Source organism: Nematolebias whitei, chromosome 15, assembly GCF_014905685.2.
Source record: "Nematolebias whitei isolate Nwh7 chromosome 15, NemWhi1, whole genome shotgun sequence".
In the NCBI taxonomy this organism is placed as follows: domain Eukaryota; kingdom Metazoa; phylum Chordata; class Actinopteri; order Cyprinodontiformes; family Rivulidae; genus Nematolebias; species Nematolebias whitei.
This window is the reverse complement of record NC_056512.1, coordinates 13399094-13424671: the sequence shown is the minus strand read 5'-3', so window position 1 is coordinate 13424671 and position 25578 is coordinate 13399094. Positions and strand designations below refer to the sequence as shown.

At 41.6% G+C, this 25578-nt stretch overlaps 2 protein-coding genes across 2 annotated transcripts in view; one reads left to right on the top strand and one right to left on the bottom strand.

Annotated features, from left to right (window-relative positions):
- The window catches only part of coil (coilin p80), a 21628-nt gene extending 6075 nt beyond the window's left edge, over positions 1–15553 (bottom strand). The window contains exons 1-5 of the mRNA XM_037688811.1: positions 15267–15553; positions 12169–13093; positions 9611–9700; positions 6160–6207; positions 5936–6005 (exon numbers count right to left, since the gene is read on the bottom strand). Coding sequence (XP_037544739.1) covers positions 5936–6005; positions 6160–6207; positions 9611–9700; positions 12169–13093; positions 15267–15517 — 1384 coding nt within the window. The 5' untranslated portion in view covers positions 15518–15553. The remainder of the gene's footprint in view (positions 1–5935; positions 6006–6159; positions 6208–9610; positions 9701–12168; positions 13094–15266) is intronic.
- A 2125-nt stretch (positions 15554–17678) lies between these two features.
- scpep1 (serine carboxypeptidase 1) overlaps positions 17679–25578 on the top strand; it is a 23902-nt gene continuing 16002 nt past the window's right edge. The window contains exons 1-3 of the mRNA XM_037688812.1: positions 17679–17794; positions 17917–18047; positions 25263–25352. Of these exons, the coding sequence (XP_037544740.1) occupies positions 17734–17794; positions 17917–18047; positions 25263–25352 (282 nt within the window). The 5' untranslated portion in view covers positions 17679–17733. The remainder of the gene's footprint in view (positions 17795–17916; positions 18048–25262; positions 25353–25578) is intronic.

The window sequence follows — 25578 nt, the reverse complement described above, 5'->3', positions numbered from 1 at the left end:
TTCGTGTGTGAGGACACCTTCGAGTGTTACTGACAGGTACGCCTTTTTGGCGGCCCCCTTTCTGATAAAGTTACACAGAAACCTTTTGGTTTTTTTCTGACGCTTTTTCACGCGTTCAGATTTATCTGTGTAATCTTGGTTTGTCTGAACCGTCAGCACAGCTGTAGCTGTTTCTGCGTGTTCAGCTTGCGATGACTGGTCATCGTTTGTGTGTGTGATTACCCCCCTTTCATCCGATGAGGGGTTGTTTGAGGCAACAACAGCAGCGTCTTGGTATGTTTCACCGACATCTGTAGTGTTGTCATTCGCGTCCAGAGATGTAGTAGTGAGTACCTCACTGCATAGTGCTTTTGGTCGGCTTCCCTTGTCAGTGTGTTTCAAATCTTCTAACATTTCACGCAATTTTTCTGTCTCTTCCGAGCTCAGAGGTGGAGGGCCTTTTTTCTGGGATTTTTGTGATTTTTTCGCCTCTGGACGTTTCGTCCGAGGTGGGGGGCGGCTAGGTACGTCTTTTTGGGGTTCCTCTCGGTTCCCAATTTTTTGCGTCCTCCGCTGGTCCCATTTACGATAATCACGTTCGTCCTCTGAAGGAGGAGCCTTTTTGTCCCAGCGTGCACCTTCATGATGCGGTTTGTTAGTCTGAAAATACTGCCTTTTTTCTCCCTTTTTAGGAGGGGGTGGCGATGAACGCCTTCCTTCTAATTCTAGGGAGTGGGGTTTAACCTTTACACCAGGAAACACTTCTATGGGCGTCTTGGCATGACAACGTGCCTCAAACACGTTTACAGCGCACTGTTTAATCTCACTGATGGATTTTTCTCTGTAATTTGCCATCATTTGCACTGACGTTTGAATGTCAGGATGGAGATTTTTGCTGAAAACAAATTTAAAACCTTCTTCTTCCTCCATTCCGGTTTCATTTCTGCTACCAAAATAAGCTTGGAAGATTCTTTTGTAATAAACTTTTGGATGTTCATTCTTGCCCTGCGTGACCTTGTCTGCGGCTGGAAAACCAGCAGGCCCTGCGCAGGTGTCGTACTCTTTGATCAGAGCTTCGCACAGAAGTTTGTAATCCCTTCTCGTTGCATCTGGTAGACGCTCGATGAAGGTAAACACCTCTCTGTCCGAAGTGAGTCGTATCAGACTGATTTTATCTTCTACCGTAGCGTTTGGATAAGCTCTCAATCTGAAATCCAGATCTCTAAGGTACGCTTTCGTTCCAGCGGAGCCCAACGGTTCAGGGATGAAACGTTGTACATATTTTGAGATTTTTTGCAAGTCATCCATTGATGGAGAAGATTTCAATGGTCTCACATGCGTGATCAGTTGTGGGGGTGTTGCTCTGCCCGTTTGTGTAGGTGATTGGATGGGTCTAAAAGCACCATGTGAGTAAAGAGGTCGTTGAGTAATTGGTGTATTAGTCCGACTTTGTTCAAGGTCTGGTTTGGATTCCAGGTCACCTTGAGCAACATTCTGACCTCTTTCTATTGCTGCTATTAGTTTCGCCTCACATTTTTTTAAATGTTCCTGGGATGTACAGTAGTCACCTTCTAAGCGCATATGTAGCTTTTGTAGATTTTGTTTATCTATTTTGCATTGTTCCAGTTCAGTTTTTGCAAACTGCAACTGTTGTTGTAGCACATCGTTATCTGCACACGTGGCTTGGTGCACACGGTCTTTATCCCTTTCTTCGGATAGTGACGCCTCAAGTACTTGTAGTTTGCTGTTCAGCAAATCAATTTCTGCACTTGTATTTTGCTGTTCTTGAGACATCTGTTCATAATGTTGTCTTATGCGGGCCTCGTGTTCACGTTTAAATTGAAGGACGTGTTCTTCAATTTCCTGAGCAAACACTATTTCACTGTCTAACCTTTGTTTGAGGTAATCAGTTTTCTCAACAGCCTTATAGAATGACTCTTTCAGCAAGATTGCAATTTTAGCCAGCTTTTCATAACTGGACTTTGTGAATTCTGCAGAGGTCACACTTTCTGCAACCTCCTTCAGATTGTCCACTAACTCTTTTGGGTTCATGCGCTCTGTCTGAATCATATATGAATGTAAGGACGCTCCGAGAAGCGCGAACGCATTCTCCAAGCAGTCCGCCATTCCTTTTGGGTCAAAATCTTTTTCTAACACACCTGTCATGTTTTCACTGTGTAGTAATTTATCTGTTTGAACAGTTGCAAGCTTTAGATATTTTACAGGTAAATATTTGTATTCAAGTCAATGAGTTTTCACACTTATTTTAGCTTTGGGTTTACACAGAAGTACTGTTATAAGTCACTTATTCAACTGTGGGTACCTTTCTCAGGTTTTACCCCAATTCATGAATATTTAAGTAAACGCTCTTTTGGCAGTGTTACTTTTTGTGCTTATTTTCCACAGATACTAGAGTACCAAGCTGTTTTTTAGTGTATTTTACTCTAAAACACTGAATTTTTTATAAACCTGCAAATTTTTCTTTAGTCTCACAGCAATATTAGTTTAAAACGTTTTTTAAACCGTTCTGTTCCAGAAATTTGCTATTTTAAACAGTTACTCATCAACCCAGGTGGGTGAAAAGAGAAAAGAATTTGATGATGAGGAATAATCAGTCTTTCTTCAGAAAAACTGTATTTGCTCCTGTAAAGCTTCTATTTAAAATTAAATAGAGATATATTTTATTTAGGTGGCAAATTAAACAGAAAATCTCTTTTTCCTGATAAATTTACTCTTATTTAGTGATTTTGCAATTAAACGTGTATTATCCTTCAAGCAAAATGAGTAAACTATTCCACTCTGTGAATATTTGTAACTGTATCTGTTTTTTTTTTTTAAAGTTTCTAATTTTATTATGAACCTGTTTTAAGGATTTATCAGTGAATAAAATTTTTTTGGTAAATGCTTCTTTGCATAAATACCTATTACTTTTTAAAATGTAAGATAACAGTGTTTTATTCAGCTTTGAGGAAGTTTGTTAACTCAAAATTGTCTTACAGAAAAATAAAGAAAACGTTTAATTTCACTCTTTACCTAAAAACGAAGTGAAACCTGTGATCTCACGTCTCGCCAGGAGATGTCAGTATTACCTCAACAATTATAACTCCGTCACTTTTTGTGTTGTCCACTAGGGGTGCTATAACTTCCTGTGGCGTTCGGTTGACATCCTGTTGTTAGCTGCTTAGCTTGAAGTTAGCTTCGGCTAAACTCGGTTAAAATCAACATTTCTGAACGGATTTTTTACACAAAAGTGGCAAAATTTCAACAAACACGACTTCTTAGCCTGAACATGAGTTTTTGGAACAATATTTCAGCTTCATTTAGTGATTTTAAGCGTAGTTTAAGCTCCGGTCGTTAGCTGTTTAGCTTAAAATTAGCATCGCTAGCGTTGTTTAAAAACATCGTTTTTTTGACGAATTTTAAACTCTAACGTGGCAAAATTTCAGCAAATAGCTTCGAAGCACTTAACCAATGTGTCAAAACCACTTTAAAGTTACTTTTCAGCTTTAAAAAGCAGATTTTATTTTCCTATGAAAACGAATTTCATTTCCGGGTCACGTGACTGAAATCACCAATGGCAAAGCAGCGCAGGGTGAGAGGAAGTGACGTAGCCACGCCAGTCAGCCTTCTCAACCAATCAGAGCGCTCCACAACAGCGAATTCAACCAATCAGGAGACGTTTTCAGCCAGCATGCTAGGTTTAGCCTGAAAAATAGTTCGTCACTTTTTCGTCTTTTAAACCATCAAAATGCACTTTTTCTGTTAAAAATTGTAACGAAACAACTCCTAACTATGTCCTGAGGCGGCGCTCAGCTTTTAAAACGTTTATCCATCTATTCAAAATACTCGTTCAAACTGAACAGAACCGAACTGGTCCACAGCCGGGTCTTAAAGCAGAACCTCGTACTTTTAGACAGAATAACGTCTTCCACAGCTCATCAGCTTTTAGTTACACGTAACAGACGTACAATTCAGCTTTTATAAAGACTCAATGACACAATTTCAGCTTTTAAAACATTACTAGCCCAACGCTTAGAACATGCAGCGTAAAGTTGCAGAGCCGAGCTCCAAGCGCGCAGCCCAGCCGCTGCGTAAACATTTACAGCTCATCAGCTGTTACTTTTTCAACATGCCAACATTTAAATCAATCTTTACACGAATTAACAGTCATTCATGAGACGTGCGAGCCACCAGTTTGTAGTGAGTCACGTGGGTACGTGTCACTTGTTGTATGACAAATATACGGGGTATATATTTATGCATACTTTTCACGAGTTCTTCATTTTTCTGACTGTAAATGCCGTGCATTGAATTTAACAGAAATGTGAACGAGAGACGTCATTATCTTTGACCCATCAAATGAATGGAGTCATTTATTTTCAGAATCAAAGTTTAACATCAAACATTTACATTAATTTGGCAAAATATGAAAATAATAACAGACAGTTTCACAAATAATGAACTTCAAATCACTCGGCGGTGATTTGAGGACTTTGCTTCAGATATTTCTAAAATATCTGTACTGATTTTGTGAGAGAGAAGAGTTTAAGATGAAAGGAGATTATCTTACAGAGAACTATGTGAGAGAATTTAATCTGTTTGACCAGAAGTTGCACGCTCCGTCAAATCTCAGCTTTGCCCACGGTACACTTGGTCGAAGAAGAAGTTTTACCTTGTTGATGATCGATCACCTCAGTAAGAATCCTTTTCAACTGATATCAGCGTCTCCGTTGAGAACTGCTAAAATCCTTAGAGAGTCGTGCGTGGTTAGCTCAAACAGAAATTATAATTCCAAACGTCTCTGGATTCTCGGCAACTCCAAAACTCTCCATAACTCTAGTTCTCTTCTGAACTCCTTCAGAACTTTTCCATTCTCCATGGAATCTACTGCACTCTTTGGAACCGACTGCACTCTAGACTCGACTCATAGAACCGGGAAGTTGTCACATTTTTAATTGAGTTTACTTCCGAGTTTACTTCAGAGCTTTCTGATTCGTGGATGGACCAGAAAGAGGAGTGGTTTTTTGACGTAAGTTATTATCAAAAGTCAAGGATTGTTTTCAACATACAGAAAAGATTATTGCAGTCGACCAGACTTCGTGGAGTCTCACTCTTGGTAATCTTCTGAAAAAGTTTAAACATGACATCTTTCTCGGTAAACATTTAGTTGACCGAAAACCAACCTTTCACATACTTACGACAGCTTGCTCATTTCAGACAGAAAATCAAGAAATGCATATTCAGGTGATTTCTTCTTTGAATGAGGAATAAAAATCATTACTTACTGTTTATGTAAAATAAAAATGAGTAGTTCTTTTCAACCTGTAAAGCATTGAGTGAACTAACACAATTTGATTATCAAAACATTTGTAAGACAGTAATGATTATAAAGAATTGTCTTTTCTGCTTGATTAATTCAAGAAAGAAAGTCATCAGATGGCCCAGACTTATTCAGATTAATGAAAATAACAGTCTCTGTCCATCTGGTAGATTTGAGGTCAGATAAGGGTCAGACCAGGTTCACTACAATATAGCGCACAATCACAACAACGTTGTCTCAGGGCACTTTACAGAAACATTCACATACATAAACGCCAATTAGTAAAGTTCTCTATCTAAGGAGATGATCAGACTGTCACCATACGTGACTGACTAAACAATGAACAGGGAAGTGTGTTTGTTTAATTTATATTTTTGTAACACATTTGATAACCTAGAGTAGGACTAGGTATAGCGTAGATCTGATTAGCTTCTAGGTTGCCAACAGCTGTGCTAAACAAACAAGCCCCGCTCCACTCGATGTTTTCTTAGATTATTGGGGGTGGAAATAGCTCAGCAATTGTCAGCCATTATATCGGTTATCGGCATTCACCTGGGCCTCCCAATATCGTATCGGTGATAGCCAAAATTTCCATATTGGTAATTTCTTGTGTATCTATATAAACTTCATCCCTACCTTGAGAAGCATTGAGAAGTTCAAGTTCAAGATGTTCAGTTGTTGGGTCAAAACCGACAATCTTTCCCTCCTAAAGTAACAAAAAAATCAAAAGGTTAGTGATTTGAATAAAAGTTTAAAACTCAACTACCGGTAATTTAAACTTTCTTTTCCAGAAGCACTAAATAATTCATCAAACTCAGCCAAACATTGCACTTCCTTTTTTCAAAAGCAAATCTACTCACCTTATATTCAGATATTTCTGGTGTGTAGTTCTCCGTTAACTCCAGCAGCTGTAAAGAAATGAAATGCAATGAGAAATTAACCTTTAAATACAAAGCTATGATTTCTTTACAAACCTAATTATTTACACATTAACTTTTTTACTGGTCCTTCAGCTCATAGATCTTTACTAAAGGTGTTTTTTGTTGGTCCCAATACAATAAAAATCATACATCACAACAAAAAATTCATCTGTAAATAAAGGCCAGTAGTAGTTGCATGCCCTCTTCGCACGGGATTAGTTTTACCTAGGGACCACAAGTAATAAATAAATTACTCCCCAACGTCTGCTTTTTATGTGGCGCGTTCACACGGGATAACCAAAGCCTGAGATTTAGCTGAAATTTACGGACATCTTCCGGATGTGATGTTAACGCGCTGCGTATTGCGTAACATCCACTTGTGTGTTCAAGATGACGGGCGCTAAGAAGAAATGTAGGCACTGGACGTGAGAAGAAACCCTTGAGTGAATCGAAATTTTGGGTGAACCAAGGTATCAAAGGCAATTTAAACAAATCCACCCCCCACCCCCCACCCACCCCCCGGCCTATTATGCATCGGATCCTGCCCATTTCTGTCCAAATCACAGAGATGCCTATTCGAATTGGATTAGTATTATCACTGGACCTTGGAGTTCAATTCTTACTTTACAAATTATTGACATGGCAGATTCGCATGGGATTAACATCACAGACAATCTCCATAATTGTTAAAAATAACACGTGGTCCCTAGGTAAAACTAATCCCATGCAAATAGGGCTATAAACAGAAATAAGATGATAAAGTTATGGCTTTATCAACCACTGCTTTGGGTATTGTAGTTCTTGGAATTGAACTGTAGGCAAGTGGTGACCAAAAGTGGATGGTGATGATGAAGCAGAAGAGCTAAACCTCAAGACAAAAGCTTAGTGGTCAATTATGTATTTAATATGGAACAACTTGAACATTGATTAGAAGAGCTGAGTGAACTCTAAAACCCTTACCGACAGAGTTTTTACAAGCGTTTTGAAACAGGTCTTTGGTCTGTGGGAGGAAACTGGAGTACCCGGAGAAAACCCAAGCATGCACCCAAGAGAATGCACAAACTCTACCTAAAAAGGCCTCAGCTGGGATTTGATCTGGGGACCTTCTCGCTGAGAGATGGCAGCTCTACCAACTGAACCACTGTGCTGCCAAGATTCAGAATACAGTCTACTTGCTCTGATAGTCTCTTGAATCAACAGCAGTTCAATACCTCTAAGCAGTGAGGTCTACCACCAAGCAACAGACTCCATGAAGACCAAGGAACTCTCTGACCAGAGACAACGTTGTGGTGAAGAACTAATCAGAGGTGGTTTATAAAAATAAATAAGACTGATATATGGAAAACACAGTGGACCAACACCAGCAGATGACATGGCACCCCAAACCATCACTGACTGTGGAAACTTGACACTGGACCTCAAGCAAGTGGATTCTGTGCCTCTCCTCTTCCTCCAGACTCTGGATCCTTGATTTCCAAAGAAAATGCTAAATTTACTTTCATCAGAGAATATAACTTTGGACATGTCATCTGCTGGTGTTGGTCCACTGTGTTTTCTGAGGTTCAAGGTCAACGCAGCAGTCTACCAGGAAGTTTTAGAGCACTTCATGCTTCCTGCTGCTGACCTACTTTATGGAGATGCAGTAGGGCTGGGGGATGTATCGAATATACTTGATGTATTGCGAGATTTTCTATTTACGATGGTTAAAATGGCTCTATCGCAGCCATCAAGTATTATTAGACTTGAAAATCTGTGTAGTTCTTTTTCTCCCGTCTGTGCCTCCAACTGCACTCAGCCCCTTCGTCTCTCTCTTTGAATACAAACACAGCACCTCACCCGTGCGCTCTAACCCCCCGGCTTCTCCAGGTGTGTGTGTGGGGGGTGGGTGTTTAACACAAGCACCGTAAACAGAGGAGAGCAGCGTTGCTGTGCAAAAAAATAAAAAGAATGGCTTTGATTTGGAGATGGTTTGGATTTAAATTGTCAGATGAACAGCAGAAAGATGTTTTCTGTAAGCGATGCTGAAAACACGTCCCAACAAAGGTCAGAACTATGAATCTTCTTCACCATTTAAAACAGCGCTATAAGTTATATGCTGCAGCTCCGACTGTGTTTTCAGACTCCTTTCCTAAACAAACAAAAAAAAAAATACACGGGTCAAATCTCATTTAGCCGTGCTGTGCCTTATGAGAGGAACAGTGTGAGGTGGTGCGACATTAATAAATCAGCAGCTTATCATATCGAAGAGAAGGTCGGCTAACAAGACGGCTAAAGTTAGCCGTCTTGTTAGCCACTAAGCACTGTGTCTTTAGCAATGCTTCACGTGCTGCTTCACATACGCTTACTAACGTTGTGAGGCGGCGCATCTGAAGAGGATTATTATTTAATATATGTACGGCAAATGGGGCAGCACGGTGGCGCAACTGGTAGAGCTGCTGCCTCTCAGCGAGCAGGTCCCTGGTTCAAACCCCGGTCCAGGGGCCTTTCTGGGTGGAGTTTGCATGTTCTCTCCGTGCATGCGTGGGTTTTCTCCGGGTACTCCGGTTTCCTCCCACAGTCCAAAAACATGCATGTTAGGCTGATTGGTAACTCTAAATTGTCCCTAGGTGTGAGTGAGAGAGTGAATAGTTGTTTGTCTCGTTTGTCTCTATGTGTCCCTGTGATGGACTTGCAACCCGTCCAGGGTGTACCCCGCCCCTCGCACAGTGATTGCTGGACATGGGCACCAGCGACCCCCGTGACCCAAAATGGAATAAACGGGTAAAGATAATGGATGGTTGGATGGATATGTACGGTAAATAGTTTATTTTTTAGACATTTAGTAGAGTTACAGCTGTTTGTTAATAAATGTGCCTGTGTGACAATTGGGACAAAGCTTTGACTCAGAAATATGTTTTTGTTACTTTATGGAAAGTAAAAATATTAATTCATTCAACCTTTATGTATACAGGTTAGTCTCATTGAGCCACGGGACTCATTTACAAGAGAGACCCGTTTTTAACAACTAATGGTGACAACAATCATCAAAGAAAGCATATTTAATAAAAAAATAAATGGACGAAAATTATATTAAAAACTAAACAAAAACAGCTACATTATAAAGTGATGTAAAATACTAAAAACAGGAACATGTCTGCAGCTCTGATTAGTCTCTTTAGAATGATTTGTTCAGATTTGTTGAGATCTAGTATAGAGCTGTATGAACGGGTAAATGAGGCACAGATTGTTGTAAAGAGCTTTGAATGTCTTGAGAAGAGAGAAAGGCGATATATAAATCCAGTCCATTTACCATTTCACCTACATGTAGCTGTACACCAAAATGGCAGCCAGCACGTCATTTATTTTTCATCATGCTCACAACATGCACGGCCTTACGGTACACTCGACTTACCTTGAAGGCGATTGTCTGGCCCACCTGTGGGGGTGCAGCTAACAGAGGCATAGTGCTGTAGTCCTTCTGAGCAACACTTTCTGCTCCATTCTATAAAAACAGACACATTCACACAGTCCAGAAGTTACTGTTGTTCTTCCATACACTAACTAACGATGTTAGATTTCATTTCCTGCACACCAGTGACCGGCCAGCTGCAGCGGTGAAATAAAAACTAGTTGCTACAGTTTCCTGTAACTCTCTACTCCAGCACAAGAGGTTTCAGTCAGTGTCTGACCAGACGCTGGCTCACCAAGACCAAAGTGTTTCATTTTGCATTTGAACAAATTATGTCACCAAATAAAGGGAAAAACTGCAGTTTAGTTTCATTAAATACACAAGCTACAATACAGCGAAAAGTTTTAATTAGTTTCAATTCTAGTACATTATAAAGTAAAATCCAACTACTAGTTTTAGAATGCTATATAATCAGGAATAAAGCTTTTTAGTTTTTTTTTTTTTTTTTCTGGCTGCTCCCTTCTTCAGGGGTCATCACAGTGAACTCACTCACATGAAGATTTGGTGATTATTTTTACGCCGGCTGTCCTTCCTGACGCACACAGACCACCGAGCTACCACAGCGCTCTGTGTGGAGCAGAGAGCTGCTGTGTAAGGCGCCTGGAGGAGCAGATGGTGGGGGTTAAGAGCCTTGCTCAAGGGCCCAGAGGATGGCAAATGTGGGTGGAGACAGATGTGGGTGTTTCACCTTTCCCACAAATATTTTGATGTTGTCCGTCTGCAGAGTTGAACCGGTGACCTTCTGACAGGCCCACCTTTCTAACCTCTGCGCCACCACTCCCACTAATCAGTAACAAAGGGAAGTACAATTGGAACATATATTTCTAATTTAGCATGATTTAAAACATTTGCCTTAAACTTTACATGTTTTTAATAAAATTTACAAACCTGTTAAATTCTAACTTTAACCTGCAGAATTGTACCTTCCACTTGTGGCAACCGGAGCAACGACCACAAATCCTGTTAAAAGCCCATGCCACTAACCGAGCCACACCGCTAACAGTACCATGGTGCCCTGACAACCTCACTGTCATCAGAACCACTCTGCCTCTGGACCATGCTGCTGTACATTTACTCCTTTTTCACTTTCGGTGCCTTGTTTCTGCATTTTTGTTGCATGCATTGATATTTGCTGGGGGGGGGGGGGGGGGTGTGTGGTTGGCGAGTCGAGAAAGGTTCTTCTCGTCATGAGCATTTTATTGTCATGTTGACCTTGTGTTGATTTTATATATTATATATATATGAGAAATAAACCAAACCAGAACCTGATGTTTGTGGCGGACAGCTACAGCACACCACAAACTGTCTACTGGTCCTCACCCAGGATCCTCAAAGCTGAAGCCGGAAAGGGACTAGCATCCCCCCAGGAGGATCCCAGTCAGTTTTAGTTCCCCGACTTAAACAATTAGGGTTTTACACTCGTTGAAAAAAGGCAAATAAAAAACACCTACGTCTCTGTTCCAGGTGTTGCCGGTTGTTGATTCCTGCTCTTACCTTGCAGCTGTAGGTTTAAATACGTTCAGCTGTATTTAGCTCATTCATGCTTGAAACAAAGGTCATGCGACGCCATGTTTGTGTGCGGGGGAGTAACTCCACATCCCTAGACCCCAGTCTCTGGTTCCAAAATGACCTCTCATGCCAGAGATTAAACTAAGATCATGTGGAGAAACAACGGAGTTGGAGACGGAGCCGTTTTGATCAAACCTTAAAAATCACTTCCACCATCTAATGCAGTTTTACCAGATGTCACGTCTAGGGATGCACGATATTATCAGCACGGTATTGGTATCGGACAATATTAGCGTTAAAGTTAAATATCGAACATTCCATCAAAATAACTCACGGATATAAAATTTACAAATTTGAGTGTTGTCATTGTGTTAGAGAGTAAATGTCATGAATAAATTTGACATTAAACATAATCCAAGTTGAAGTGTTGCATCATTTTCAGCCATATTTCTGACATCTGCATGTGGTAGCAGGTTTAACAAAGACCAAGCAGAATCACGTAGTATTTTAATTCCACAGCAAAGAAAGAAGTCATGTAGTCTCTGGAAAGGAGAAAAAATATCAGTATTGGTATCGGCCAAATAAGTTTTAATATATTGGCATATCGGATATTGGCCAAAAAACCAATATCGTGCATCCCTAGTCACGTGTGAAGTATGTGTTGAGAATAACTCTCAGCTACTACCACATCAAATTTTAGCTCTGTATCCGTAAAACTGACTGAGTTAGAGTCACTTGTGCTGGTTATTATCAGTTATCTGTGGTGGCCACCTCCAGGTGTAGATACACGTTCATGGATTACTTTCTGCAAGTTTCATTGTTTGTTCAGGCGGTCACGAGATATTTTGCTAACAGACACAGGTACGAACAAAACATTATCGCCTGCCTTTTGCTTTTCTGCAACAGGCAATAAAACTAGAGAAGAACAATGACCCCCTGCAGACTCAGGAGGTGGAGGACACTGAACTGGGTCAGATGATGTTGAGACAAACCTGGACAACTATGGACACGTTGGACAGTGAATCCGTCTGGTAGGAAGTCTCCTTTAAATCCCTGCAGCTTCTTTCACCCTGGTCATCACCTTTAGACTTCCACCTGTCTCCAGGACCAGCAGCAGCCAAAACTCCATCCTGTCGGCTGCTGATACCCCCCCAAAGACCAGCCGTGCTCTGGGTGTGCTGCTGATGTCTGATATGTGGCTGCATGTTCTTCTGATTGTGAGGCTCTGTTCGTGTGTGAGCTGGGGGCTGGACTGCTCTGTCTGTAGGTTTCTGGGAGGAGTTTGTGGACTTTGTGGTGGAGGCAGCTTCAGGTGAGGTGGTGGTGGTGGTGGGTGTTAAACGGTTGGGTTTTGGTGAGACTTCAACAGCCTCATCTGAGGAGGAGTCAGTGTCTGAGGATGAGGGAGGGGCAGGGGTTTGGGTGGGTTTGGGCTTTGCCTTGGAAGCAGTGGGGGTAGAGGTCAACGTACTGGTTGATTTACTTCCTGAAGTTTTGTTCTCTTTACTGACACCAACAGAAACTGACATGGGGGCGTTCTGTCCTTGAACCCGTGTGGTTGGGATGTTCTTGAAGCTTTTAGTTGCCTTGTTGACGCCAAGAGACTTCTTGTGGGGGGGAGCAGCTGGTGTAGGGGTGTTAGCCCCATGGCTGTTAGCCTCCGTCTTTTTCTTCTTTTTCTTTTTGCGTCTCTTGCCTTGAGGCGTCTCGTTCTTGTTGACAGTTGTAACCAAATGGCTCCCGTCTGCTGAGCTCTCGTTTCTTTTCTTCTTCTTCTTCTTCTTACAGTGTGTGCTCACACGTTCGTCTCCTGAGCCGTCCTCCTCTGTGGCTCTTTGCCTCTTTCTGCAGGTCTCTGCTGCAGCATCTGGACAGATGCTGTGCCCGTTCACCAGAGTAAGACAGTCCACCTTCACCCTGGCAAACAGAAACATCTTTTAATGAAGACTCAGAAGATGAACCAGACTCAGACTCCAGTTGAGCCCACCAACGGTGAAACTCTTAAGTTTAATAAATACCGTATTTTTTGCCCTATAAGTCGCAGTTTTTTGCATAATTTAAATGCCCTGCGACTTATTTATGGATTTTTCCCATATTTATAAACCAACTTTTGGCTGAGGTATGACCATTTTCATTCATTCTGACTGAAAATATTGAACACTAACATTTTCAGCCACTAGATGGCACTTGAGTAGTTTGGCATGCCTTTGTGTCATGTAATAGGAAAAAGTGGCTATTAATGACACAATTGGCTTGCCATAGTCTGCCACCTTCGTCCAGCTCACCTGGAGCAACCGTCACATCAGCTTCAATTCGCTGCACCGTCCCGGTGAAAAGCAGCTGGTTTGACCATTAAAGTGCATTTATTAAGTCAAAGTTCAACGGAGACGCATCTTTACTGTAAAGTTGAGCAAAGTAATAATTGTTTTTAGGTGCTTATCTTGTTAAATTTTGAAGAAATGCGCAGCGTTGCTCCTTCTTGATTTCCTTCATCAGAGTGCGCTCCCAGAGCACCGAGGCAGCAAATACTTTTGAAATGCAGCTAATTTGACCGTCAAAGTGCATTTATTAAGTAAAAGTTAGACTGAGACACAACTTTACTATAAATCTGAGCAAACAAATAATTGCTTTTAAGTGTTAATCTTGTTAAATTCGTGTTAAAGTCCTCCCGTGCACGCCTCCGCAGCCACCATTTGGCAGCCAATCGATTTTTGGCACAACACCGGCCCACGTTTCTGGGTTGTCAGCGGTGACGCATGATAGATGCAACTTATACGGCGAAGCGACATTTTTATGGATTTTTCCACTTTATTAGACATTTTTGGACTGATGCGACTTTTATGGCGGAGCGACGTGCACGGCGGAAAATGCGGTACCTTGATTATTTAAAGACAGAGAACACATCGAACTGCACATGAAAAATACTTGTTTTCTGTCAGAGAGGCCTTCCAGTTAAAGACAACTGTTTCTTCCTACTGCCAACAAATGCTTCTTCAGCTGAAGTCATTGGCCTTACTGAATGAGCAATTCAATGAGCCCAGTGACTGCTGGCAACATGGAATGAACATTTTCCCTCAACTCTTTCTCATTCAAATGAAGACTTTGGCAATTTAGCTGTGAATTAATCAGAATTTCTATTATGGGAAATGTTCATTCTGTGCAAATCCGACAGTAGCAGATTGTTGCTAATAACATAATATTGTGGAGTGGAGCTGACCTGTAGATATTTACTGCCCTGTTCTCTCATGTGAAAATCCAAACGCGACATCAATCACTCACTCCTTCACAAGTTTGAGCAGCGGTCCGATGCCGCTTTGTAGGAGGAAAGGGGAAGTAGAATTTCTTGACATCGTGCACAAATTCATTCAAGCTTTATTTAGACAGGTTAATCCCACTGAGCCTCGGGGACTCGTTTACAAGAGACTCGGAGTGACCGGGGAGATGAAATAAGTGTCTCTCGGCGTTTAGAAAGGTCTGGGTTCTGAAGAACGAGGACCGCGTCTGTGGTATTAATTCCTCATCATGTGAGTTTGATTCTTCGTTTCTGGGCAGATGAAAATCTGACATCTGTCATGAAACACACTGATCTGAACTGACACAATTTTTTAAAAAAGTACAACAATCACAAAATATTCAACCTGTTTTTACCAGATAAGAGCTCGGATCAAAACAGAACACTATCCTCCATCCATCCATCATTTACCATTTACCCGCTTCTGTTGAATTGAATTCATTCTATCATCACTCACTGGCATCTCGTGACCGTACTCCCAAATACTAATGTGATCAATGTTTGAGTGTTGGGTCGTCCTTCCTTTCACTTGTCAGTGTGTACAGACCGGGTAGTGCCTCTTTGACAAAGTTTTAAATTAGTTTTCACCATATTCTCTACTCTTCTTGAAATGTCATGTTCAGACCGCCAGCATAATGCGCATGCGCCGTACGGAGCGCTTGTGTTTACAACCAGCTCTACCGGAAGTGTCCTGAAGCATGCTGCTCAGTGCTGCAGGCGGATAAATCTGGTCTGGGACCTGACTAAACCTCGTTACACTCGCTGCTTTCAACAGCACCAGCCACAGCGCGCGCTGACCTGATGGTGTCGTTGTCCCGGACCACAAAGACGCTCTCCGTGTGCGGCAGGTAGCAGTCCTCCACGAACAGGCTGAGGATGCTCCCGCGGCTGAACTCGAACTTGTCCCGGATGATGCTCTCCAGGTCCGCCACGACGCGACACGAGTTCAGGTCCACGAGCAGCCAGCACAGCCGGCACCCGACCACAGCCGGCGGCGGGTAGTCAAAGAACAATCGGAGCCGTATGAAATTTGGACTGTGAGCCGCCATGACACACGCGCGCGCCGCCTGGAGCGTTATACGTCACTTCCGGTTAATGGTTTTTAAATTAGTTTAATACACTGCCCTCTAGTGTCGTGGAGGATATTGTTCACATCTTCTCTTACAAATCGCAACACGAATTTGAAAAACATCAATAAAAAGAATGAGTGTGAATGTTTATTAGACATTCTCACTATTGAGATCCATTTTTTTTCTTCCTTACATTTTTCACAACACAACTTGTTCCGCAATGTTTTATTCTATTTCAGTAATTCATGAATCAAAACATTCGGCTCATTCACAACATTTCTGCTATGACTTTTGGTGTTTGTGCAATTTTTACTACATATAAATATTGATCTTTTTCTGCCATGTTTGTCTCATTGTAAATGAATGCAGCTTCTTCTAACTCTGTTGTTTACAACCTTTAACTGATCCATTCAGCTCTTGTTCTGGTTCAGCTTTGTTCAGATTCTTTCTGCTGAATTCAGCTTTTCCAGCTAAGATTTAGACCTTTACCTGATAATTTTAGTTTTTCATGCTAATAAAGGTTTGTAAGCTCAATCATCCAGATACATAAAAACAAAAAAAGGTTAAATCAGGTCATCTGGACAAGTTTCATTAAGGGAGAAACGTTTTGTCTTTCATCTGAGAGACTTCACGAGTCTGAGGCCTGCCAGTCCAGATCTGTCCCACAAATAGCACTTCCATGATGTATTCTTTTGATAATTTCCACCTTTTGTGATTCTTTCTAACACTTTCAACTTTGTATTATTCATTCTGCCTCTTTCAGTGTTTAAAAAAAACTTTTCTGTAGTTTTTTTGTTTCTAATTTCAGCTTTTTTCTGTTCATTTCAGTTTGATTTTTATTAATTTCAGATTATTTTTTTTTACTCTCTTCAGCCTCCATCTGCCTCGTTCAGCTTTTCTCCACATTTCTTCTATTTTTCTGCCACTTTTTGCTTTTATTTTCCTGCTTTCAGCAAATGTCAGCTTTTCAAGATCAGCTCGCATTAACAATTTAGAGATGAAACCTTTTCAGCCCGGGGGTGGGGAGCGCGTTGTGTCGTCATTCACGATTGTTTATATATATTATAATTAACATTTAAATATAATTAATAAGTATTATATTAATACTAACTATGCCATTTTTAAACTAAAAGTAATGAAAAGTTTATTTTGATATTCAGATACCAATGACTTCAATAATGACTTTTATAAGCATTTTAAAGCTTAACAGATTCATAATATTCTTATGATAATGACTTTACCATTTCAATAATTAAATCTACTTAATAAAAATTATTCATTAATCGCCTCACCTACATAAAATTTTACTTGTTTTTATTTTCACACATGGTTCAGTGCTAGTTAGCACAGAGGAATACATTTGTTCTGTTTACTTCTTTATTTAAATATTTTAAAAGTAGTAGTACCAGTGTCCCACATCTGTAATCTCTCCATAAGCCAAAACTCCATTCCAGATGTTTGGAAAACAGCCTTTGTTCTTCCTTTGGTGAAGGGAGGTGACCCCACAACTATTGGCCAATCTAAATAAATACATCTTTTTTTTCTTCTTTCTTTCATTTTTCCTGCCCAAAAAACCCCAAAACATTAATTAAATAAATAAATAAATACATCTTGTATTACTATGTACTGTATAAAATACTTTCTAATGATGTTATAAGTATCATTATGTATGTTGCTTGTTGTTGTGGTTTATCAGTTTTGTCTGTTTTTTCTTTCCGCAGGTCAAGAGGCAGACTTCATTGATGTTTGTGTTCTCTTTATCCATCTCTCTCTCTCTCTTCTATTCCTATCTCCTTATTTCCCTTTTAACCCTTCTCTCACTTTTCTGCTTTGTTATCGTCTTTGTTTTTCATCCCCGTGTCCATTTCATCTGAAACAAACCCAAAGCATATTCTAATAAAGTTTTATTTATTTATCAAGCAGAGCATTAAGGCCATGCTCTGCTTGTGAAAGTAAATCTGTTGGGCTTCACTTTGACACTCAGACAATAATTCTAAGTGTCACAATACTGGACAGGACAAGAGGGGGGAAAAAAAACCACACAGGTTAATAAATAAAGGTTGAAAAAATGTTTAATGCACACAATTCGTTGTTTTTTACTATTTGGCAACCCTGGTCAGCTGACCCGGGTGGCGTCACGTGACTCCTTGCTGTTTAAACTCAGACTGTTCGGGGCTGAGGGTCTCGCTTCAACAATGGCTCTGTTTCCAGGTCTTGTGTGTGTGTGGTTCCTGCTCGCTGCTGCTCTCCACGAAGGTCACACATTTCATCTCAAGTCTTTGTGTCCACGAGGACTTTTCAAAACGTCTCCACTTCAGCCTTTGAAGTCTGTGAAACCGGAAGAGTGTCTGAGTTTGTAACCGTGCATGTGTCTGCAGGGCTCCCCTCGCCCCCCCGGGCCGGTGCCGGTGACTGGGACTATGTGGAAGTGAGACCCGGGGCCCACATGTTCTGGTGGTTGTACCCTGCAGACCAGGACAGACCTCTGCCTCTGGTCATGTGGCTGCAGGTGAGGGACACGCGCTGCTTATTGACGTGGAACACAGTGTGTGTGTGTGTGTGTGTGTGTGGGGGGGGGGGGGGGGTCCAGATGTTTTGCTGGTGTCAAATAAGTTATTAGACTTAAGGAGTGAGTGAATAACCCTCTGTTTACTTTAGTTATTAATTTTTCTTTCACTCTTGTGTCATTTGAGCAAACCTCTCAGTTTACTGCAGCGTGTCTCCTAAATTTATATTTACATTAAAACATTATACTTATAAACTTCTTAATGTTGAGGACATTACCTTTAAACCAGCTGTCCTTATCCAGATGACTTAAAAGTTTTTTTTAATTTTTTTTATCAAATATATAAATATGGGGGCAGCTGTGGCTCAGTGGTTAGAGCCGTCGTCCTCCATTGCGAGAGTTGGGGGTTTGATTCCACCAGCAGTCACGTGCTGAAGTGTCCCTGGGCAAGACACTGAACCCCTCGTTGCCTCTGATGTGTGTCCCATCAGTGTATGAATGTGATAAAGCTCTGATTAGTCTTTGATTAGATCTAGTATAGAGCTGTGTGAATGGGTGAATGAGGCACAGATTGTAGTAAAGAGCTTTGAGTGTCTTGATCAGATAGAAAGGAGCTGTATAGGTACAGTCCACCCTAATCACTCAATAAAACTGTAGCTGATGACGTCATTGTGTGTGACTGATGACTAAGACTTCAGCTGCTATTTGTATCTGAAGAGGAACTAAAAACCCGTCACGTGCAACAGCTTTAAAGGCTTCACGGTTTTTTTTTTTTTTTTTTGCTCATGTCTGTGGGTGTTCTTGTTTGTGTTAGCAAAATATCTTTCGAACCACTGGGCAAAATACAATTTGCAAATTAGACGATCTTTATCAAACAAAAATCATTTTTCAGATGTCGACCAAACATTTGGTTTGGTGGTGTGGTAGTAGCTGAGCCTGATCCTCAACTCATACGTTGAGTATTAAATATTTCTACATACTGTCAGCAGCTGTCCACGCTAGTACTCCGTCTGTTTAGTAAAATATGTCCTAACCGCTGCACAGAAGTGAATCAAGCACTCTGAAAGTAATCACTGGATAAACATGTCCAGGGTGGAAAGTAAAAAATTACATTTACTTGTGATACGTAGTTAAGAAGGAATTTTGAGTAATTTTAAGTTTTTAAAGCAATTACCAGTAATTCAATCCATACTTTTACTTGAGTATGTTTTATTAGAAGTGTTATACAGGTCCTTCTCAAAAATTAGCATATTGTGATAAAGGTCCTTATTTTCCATAATGTAATGATAAAAATGAAACTTTCATATATTTCAGATTCATTGCACACCAACTGAAATATTTCAGGTCTTTAATTGTTTTAATACTGATGATTAAGGCATACAGCTCATGAAAACCCAAAATGCCTGTCCCAAAAAATTAGCATATTTCATCCCACCAATGAAAGACAAGTGTTTTTAATACAAAAAACGCCAACCTTCAAATAATCATGTTCAGTTATGCACTCAATACTTGGTCGGGAATCCTTTTGCATGAATGACTGCTTCACTGCGGCGTGGCATGGAGGCAATCAGCCTGTGGCACTGCTGAGGTGTTATGGAGGCCCAGGATGCTTCGATAGCGGCCTTAAGCTCATCCAGAGTGTTGGGTCTTGCGTCTCTCAACTTTCTCTTCACAATATCCCACAGGTTCTCTATGGGGTTCAGGTCAGGAGAGTTGGCAGGCCAGTTGAGCACAGTAATACCATGGTCAGTAAACCATTTACCAGTGGTTTTGGCACTGTGAGCAGGTGCCAGGTTGTGCTGAAAAATGAAATCTTCATCTCCATAAAGCTTTTCAGCAGATGGAAGCATGACGTGCTCCAAAATCTCCTGATAGCTAGCTGCATTGACCCTGCCTTTGATAAAACACAGTGGACCAACACCAGCAGCTGACATGACACCCCAGACCATCACTGACTGTGGGTGCTTCACACTGGACTTCTGGCATTTTGGCATTTCCTTCTCCCCAGTCTTCCTCCAGACTCTGGCACCTTGATTTCCGAATGACATGCAAAATTTGCTTTAATCCGAAAAAAGTACTTTGGACCACTGAGCAACAGTCCAGTGCTGCTTCTCTGTAGCCCAGGTCAGGCGCTTCTGCCGCTGTTTCTGGTTCAAAAAAGGCTTGACCTTGGGAATGCGGCACCTGTAGCCCATTTCCTGCACACGCCTGTGCCCGGTGGCTCTGGATGTTTCTACTCCAGACTCAGTCCACTGCTTCCGCAGGTCCCCCAAGGTCTGGAATCGGCCCTTCTCCACAATCCTCCTCAGGGTCCGGTCACCTCTTCTCATTGTGCAGCGTTTTCTGCCACACTTTTCCCTTCCCACAGACTTCCCACTGAGGTGCCTTGATACAGCACTCTGGGAACAGCCTATTCGTTCAGCAATTTCTTTCTGTGTCTTACCCTCTTGCTTGAGGGTGTCAATGATGGCCTTCTGGACAGCAGTCAGGTCGGCAGTCTTACCCATGATTGCGGTTTTGAGTAATGAACAAGGCTGGGAGTTTTTAAAAGCCTCAGGAATCTTTTGCAGGTGTTTAGAGTTATGTCGTTGATTCAGATGGTTAGGTTAATAGCTTGTTTAGAGAACCTTTTCATGATATGCTAATTTTTTGGGACAGGCATTTTGGGTTTTCATGAGCTGTATGCCATAATCATCAGTATTAAAACAATTAAAGACCTGAAATATTTCAGTTGGTGTGCAATGAATCTGAAATATATGAAAGTGTAGTGAACTAAGCCTCAGGTCAAATCCTGACCTTGAGGGCCTTCCTGGGACAAGAACTGTATTTCATTGATTTGAGTCCAGAAACACAAGATTAAGTTCATCCAGAGACTTTCTAAGTGTCCTGCACTGATCAATTGAAAGAACACTCTCTTTTTCTATTATCATTACTATCTTACAAATGTCTTGATAATCAAAGTGTGTTTAGTTCAAACCATTTTTAAATGTTGAAGTGAACTACTCATTTTAAATCAACTGTGAAACAGTTAATGATTTTTTTAATCCTCATTCAAAGTAGAAATCAAGTTAGAATGTGTTACAGAGTAATGATTCAATTTCTTGATCTTCTGTCTGAAATGGGCAAGTTGTGATGTCGGTCAAAGGTCGAAGACAAGTTGTTGGAACGAACTGTCATGTTTTTATATCCTCTCAGACGTAAATAGAGAAGCTGGCACCTGTTTTCCCCCAACTCGCCTAAACATTTCTCTCGTCTGTCTCAAAAACATCTTCTGTCCGTTCCAAAACAATTTTTCTGTTTTTCTGACTTTTAATAACCTCTTACATCACTAAAACACACCCCTGTTTTGTCGATCGACCAATCAGGAACTTCCCAAATGAGCCGGAAATAGAACTCTTTAAATGTCGGCACTTCCTAGTTCCAGCCAGTTGTGTGCGGTGGGAGAGCAGTTCAGTTCGGAGAGCAAAACCGAACAGAAGAAGTGCTGGAGAGTACAGGAGGTTCAGACATGATCCGCAGTTCTTCCGAGTCTTGTGGGAATTATGAAATCTTCCACATCTGAGTGGAGCCTCTGACGGACTTACTCCTCTTGTGAGTCCACCAGTGGGTTGAACCTGTGTCGGACGGAATACCGGCACTACTTCGGACGATTCACAGCTATTCCTACGGAGACGCTGAAAGGGTGCGTTAAATGGAACTCCGTACCAGTGGAGACACCTTCTACAGGTAAAGAGTTGATTTACACTACCTAAGTGTACCGAGGAGGAAGCTGGGATCTTAACGGAGCGTGCCGTCCTGATGCCGACACATAACAACCCCTCATCCATCTTCTCTCTCAATTTTAACTCCTTCATCTTCCATCTTTAAAACTCTTCTATCTTGCCAGTAATCATTCCAGATATTTTCAGAAATGTCTGTTGTGAAGCAGGAAAATCATGGCCGTATGGTTTTCCTGACTGTAAAGCTAATTAATTATGTTGTTGTTGAAATCAATTTGCCAAATTAATGTAAATGTTTGATGTTAAGCTTTGATTCTGTTAATAAATGACCGCATTCATTTGATGGGTCAAAGAAAATTAACGTCTCACGTCACATTTAATTTCAATGCACGATATTATTCAGTCCAGAAAAATGAATGAATCCGTTTAATTTATGGATAATATATCACAGATATATGTTCATCTACAAAAGTTTCATTTTTATCATTACATTATGGAATATAATGACCTTTATCACAATATGCTAATTTTTTGAGAAGGACCTGTACATCGTTATATTTTGAACTCCCATCCATTACTGAGTAAAACATGTGGAAGTAAAGATGTGAATGAAACACAGGTCCTGTCAAATTAACTATTCACATTATGGAGGAACTCTGACCCCATGGCAGCTTTGAAAATGATTGTGTAGCTTTGTAGGCCAACTAATTATAGATTGAAGAAACTCAATCTGATGTGATTATAAATAGAGAGCATCATAACTCCCAAGTCACGTCTGAAAACATGTCATGGAAAAAGAGCTTCCCAAAACAACCAGGTGTAGACCTCATCACATTCCGGAGCCGGAGCCGGAGACTTTAACCACGTGAATCTAAAGGACTGTCTCCCAAGCTTTAATCAGCATGTGACGATTCCGACACGTGGAGACCGCACGCTGGACCGTGTTTACACGAACGTAAAAGATGCATACAAAGCCGAACCCCGCCCCCACCTAGGACTGTCAGACCACATCTCAATCTTCCTGGCTCCTGCTTACATGCCCCCGCTGAGACGCTCCAGACCAGAACAAAAGAAAGTTAAATGTTGGAGCCAGGACAGTGGACCCATACTGAGAGATTGTTTTGATCGAACAGACTGGCAGGTTTTCAGAGAAGCTGCTGAAAATGGAGGTTCGCTTGATCTTGACCAATACACATCCTCAGTACTGGGTTACATTAGTACATGTACTGACACAGTCTCCACTATCAGAAATGTTAAAAGCTACCCAAACAGAAAACCTTGGCTGAATGCAGAGGTGCGTACCCTGCTGGAAGCCAGGAACACTGCCTTCAGGTCTGGAAACTCAGAGGAGCTGAGTAGGACAAAAAAAGAGCTGGTTGCTGGTATTAAGAGGGCCAAGGCCGCATATGCAAAGAGGATCGAGGGTCAATTCATCTCACAAGACCCTCGGAGCATGTGGAGGGGCATTAAGTGCATAACAGATTATAAAGGAAGGAGCGAACAATGTCCCAAAGACCCATCTCTGCCTGATGCCCTCAACAAGTTCTATGCACGCTTTGAAGACCCGAACAGACCACCCAGCACCAGACTCACCTCGCCACCGGATGAAGAGCATCTCAGCGTGACCTCAGCAGAAGTAAGGAGTACCTTCAGGAGGATTAATCCGCACAAAGCAACTGGCCCAGACAACATCCCCGGAAAAGTGTTGAAGGAATGTGCTGATCAGCTCTGTGAGGTGCTGGCAGACATCTTTAACACCTCACTTACCCTGGAGACAGTTCCCACCTGCCTGAAGACTGCCACCATCATCCCAGTCCCAAAAAGCTCTACAGTGACTGGTCTGAATGACTATCGGCCAGTGGCCCTCACCCCGATAGTCGCTAAATGCTTCGAAAAACTGGTCATGACTCACATCAAAACAACCATCAACATCAACGAGGACCCTCATCAGTACGCATACCGTGAGAACCGATCAACAGAGGATGCAATCTCCTCTGTGGTCCACACTGCGCTCAACCACCTGGAGCAGAAAAACTCTTACGTCCGTATGCTCTTTGTGGATTTCACATCCGCCTTCAACACCATGATCCCCCAAACCCTGATGGACAAACTATCCACACTAGGACTAAGCCCCTCCATCTGCAACTGGGTACTAGACTTTTTAACAAACAGACCACAGTTAGTGAGGATCCACAACCTCTCCTCCTCCACCATAACCCTCAGCACTGGCTCTCCTCAGGGATGTGTGTTGAGCCCCCTTCTGTTTACTCTGCTCACATATGATTGTGCAGCTACCCATCCAGGCTGTCCCATTGTCAAGTTTGCAGATGATACAGCGGTGGTGGGATGCATCACAAACAATGATGAGTCCAGCTACAGGCAAGAGGTGGAACACCTGGAGAGCTGGTGCAGAGAGAATAACCTTCACATCAATGTGAAGAAGACAAAGGAGATGATTGTGGACTTCAGAAGGAACAAAAACACCTACACCCCCCTGAACATAAGAGGATCTGCGGTGGAAGTGGTCTCCAGCTACAAGTACTTGGGTGTACACATGAATGACAACCTCAGCTGGAGCAACAACACCACCAGCCTGATCAAGAAAGCTCATCAGAGACTCTACTTCCTCAGACGGCTGAGGCGAGCTGGTCTGGGAAGCTCAGTCCTCACCTCCTTCTACAGGTGTGCAGTGGAGAGCATCCTGTGCTCCAGCATCAATGTGTGGCATGGAGGCTGCACAGCTGCAGAAAGAAAAGCTTTGCAGAGAGTGGTGAAGGCTGCACAGAAATCTGTTGGAATCAGTCTCCCCACCATCACAGACATCTACACCTCCAGATGCAGGAAGAGGGCCACCTGCATCATGAAGGACCCCACCCACCCAGCACACACACTTTTTGCCCCACTCCCCTCAGGAAGGAGGTTAAGGAGCATTAAGTGTAGAACCACTAGACTGAGGAACAGCTTCTACCCTGAGGCTGTTAGACTCATGAATCTCTAACTAGAATAATCACTGTGAAAAACCATATCATGTTGCTGCTGATCTGTTTCATGTTGCTGCTGATCTGTTTCAATGTTGATGTGTTCATGCGTGCACATCTGCTCACAGACTCATGTTCATGTTTGTGCTGATGTTCAATGTTTTATGTTATGAGTGCTTAGTGTATATTTAGTTGATGTTTTTCTTAGTTCATATCTTAGATGTTATTACTGTTTTTCTTTTACATTTTATTGTTGGATGTAACTGGGACCCTGCGTACATAATTTCGCTCCACCACATGTACCACATGAGGTGCGAATGACAATAAAGAAACTCTGACTGACTCTGATTCATTACAAAGCTTTGGAGAAGAGCCAGCAACCACACAAGATCAATACGTTTTACAAGTTACCGATATCGTCACCTGTCTGACGCTCTGACCCGTTCTGACTTCCTCAACTGGAAAATCTGTTTTGTTGAAGGTTGCTGAATGTGACATCAGTTTGGTTTCTGTGCACTCAGGGCGGACCAGGAGGATCAGGAACTGGTTTTGGGAACTTTGAGGAGATCGGACCCTTAGACAGAGATCTGCAGCCCAGGAAAACCAGCTGGGTAAGATGGTTACGTTTAACACTTGTAACGTGGAACATTCTAAAAAAAGATAATCTTATATTTTACACTTTTGAACTTTAGATTGCTCATTAAATACATAATGTCTTTAAGACATTATGTATTAAAGACATTATGTATTAAAGACATTATGTATTAAAGACAGTATGTATTAAAGACAGTATGTATTAAAGACATTATGTATTAAAGACATTATGTATTAAAGACA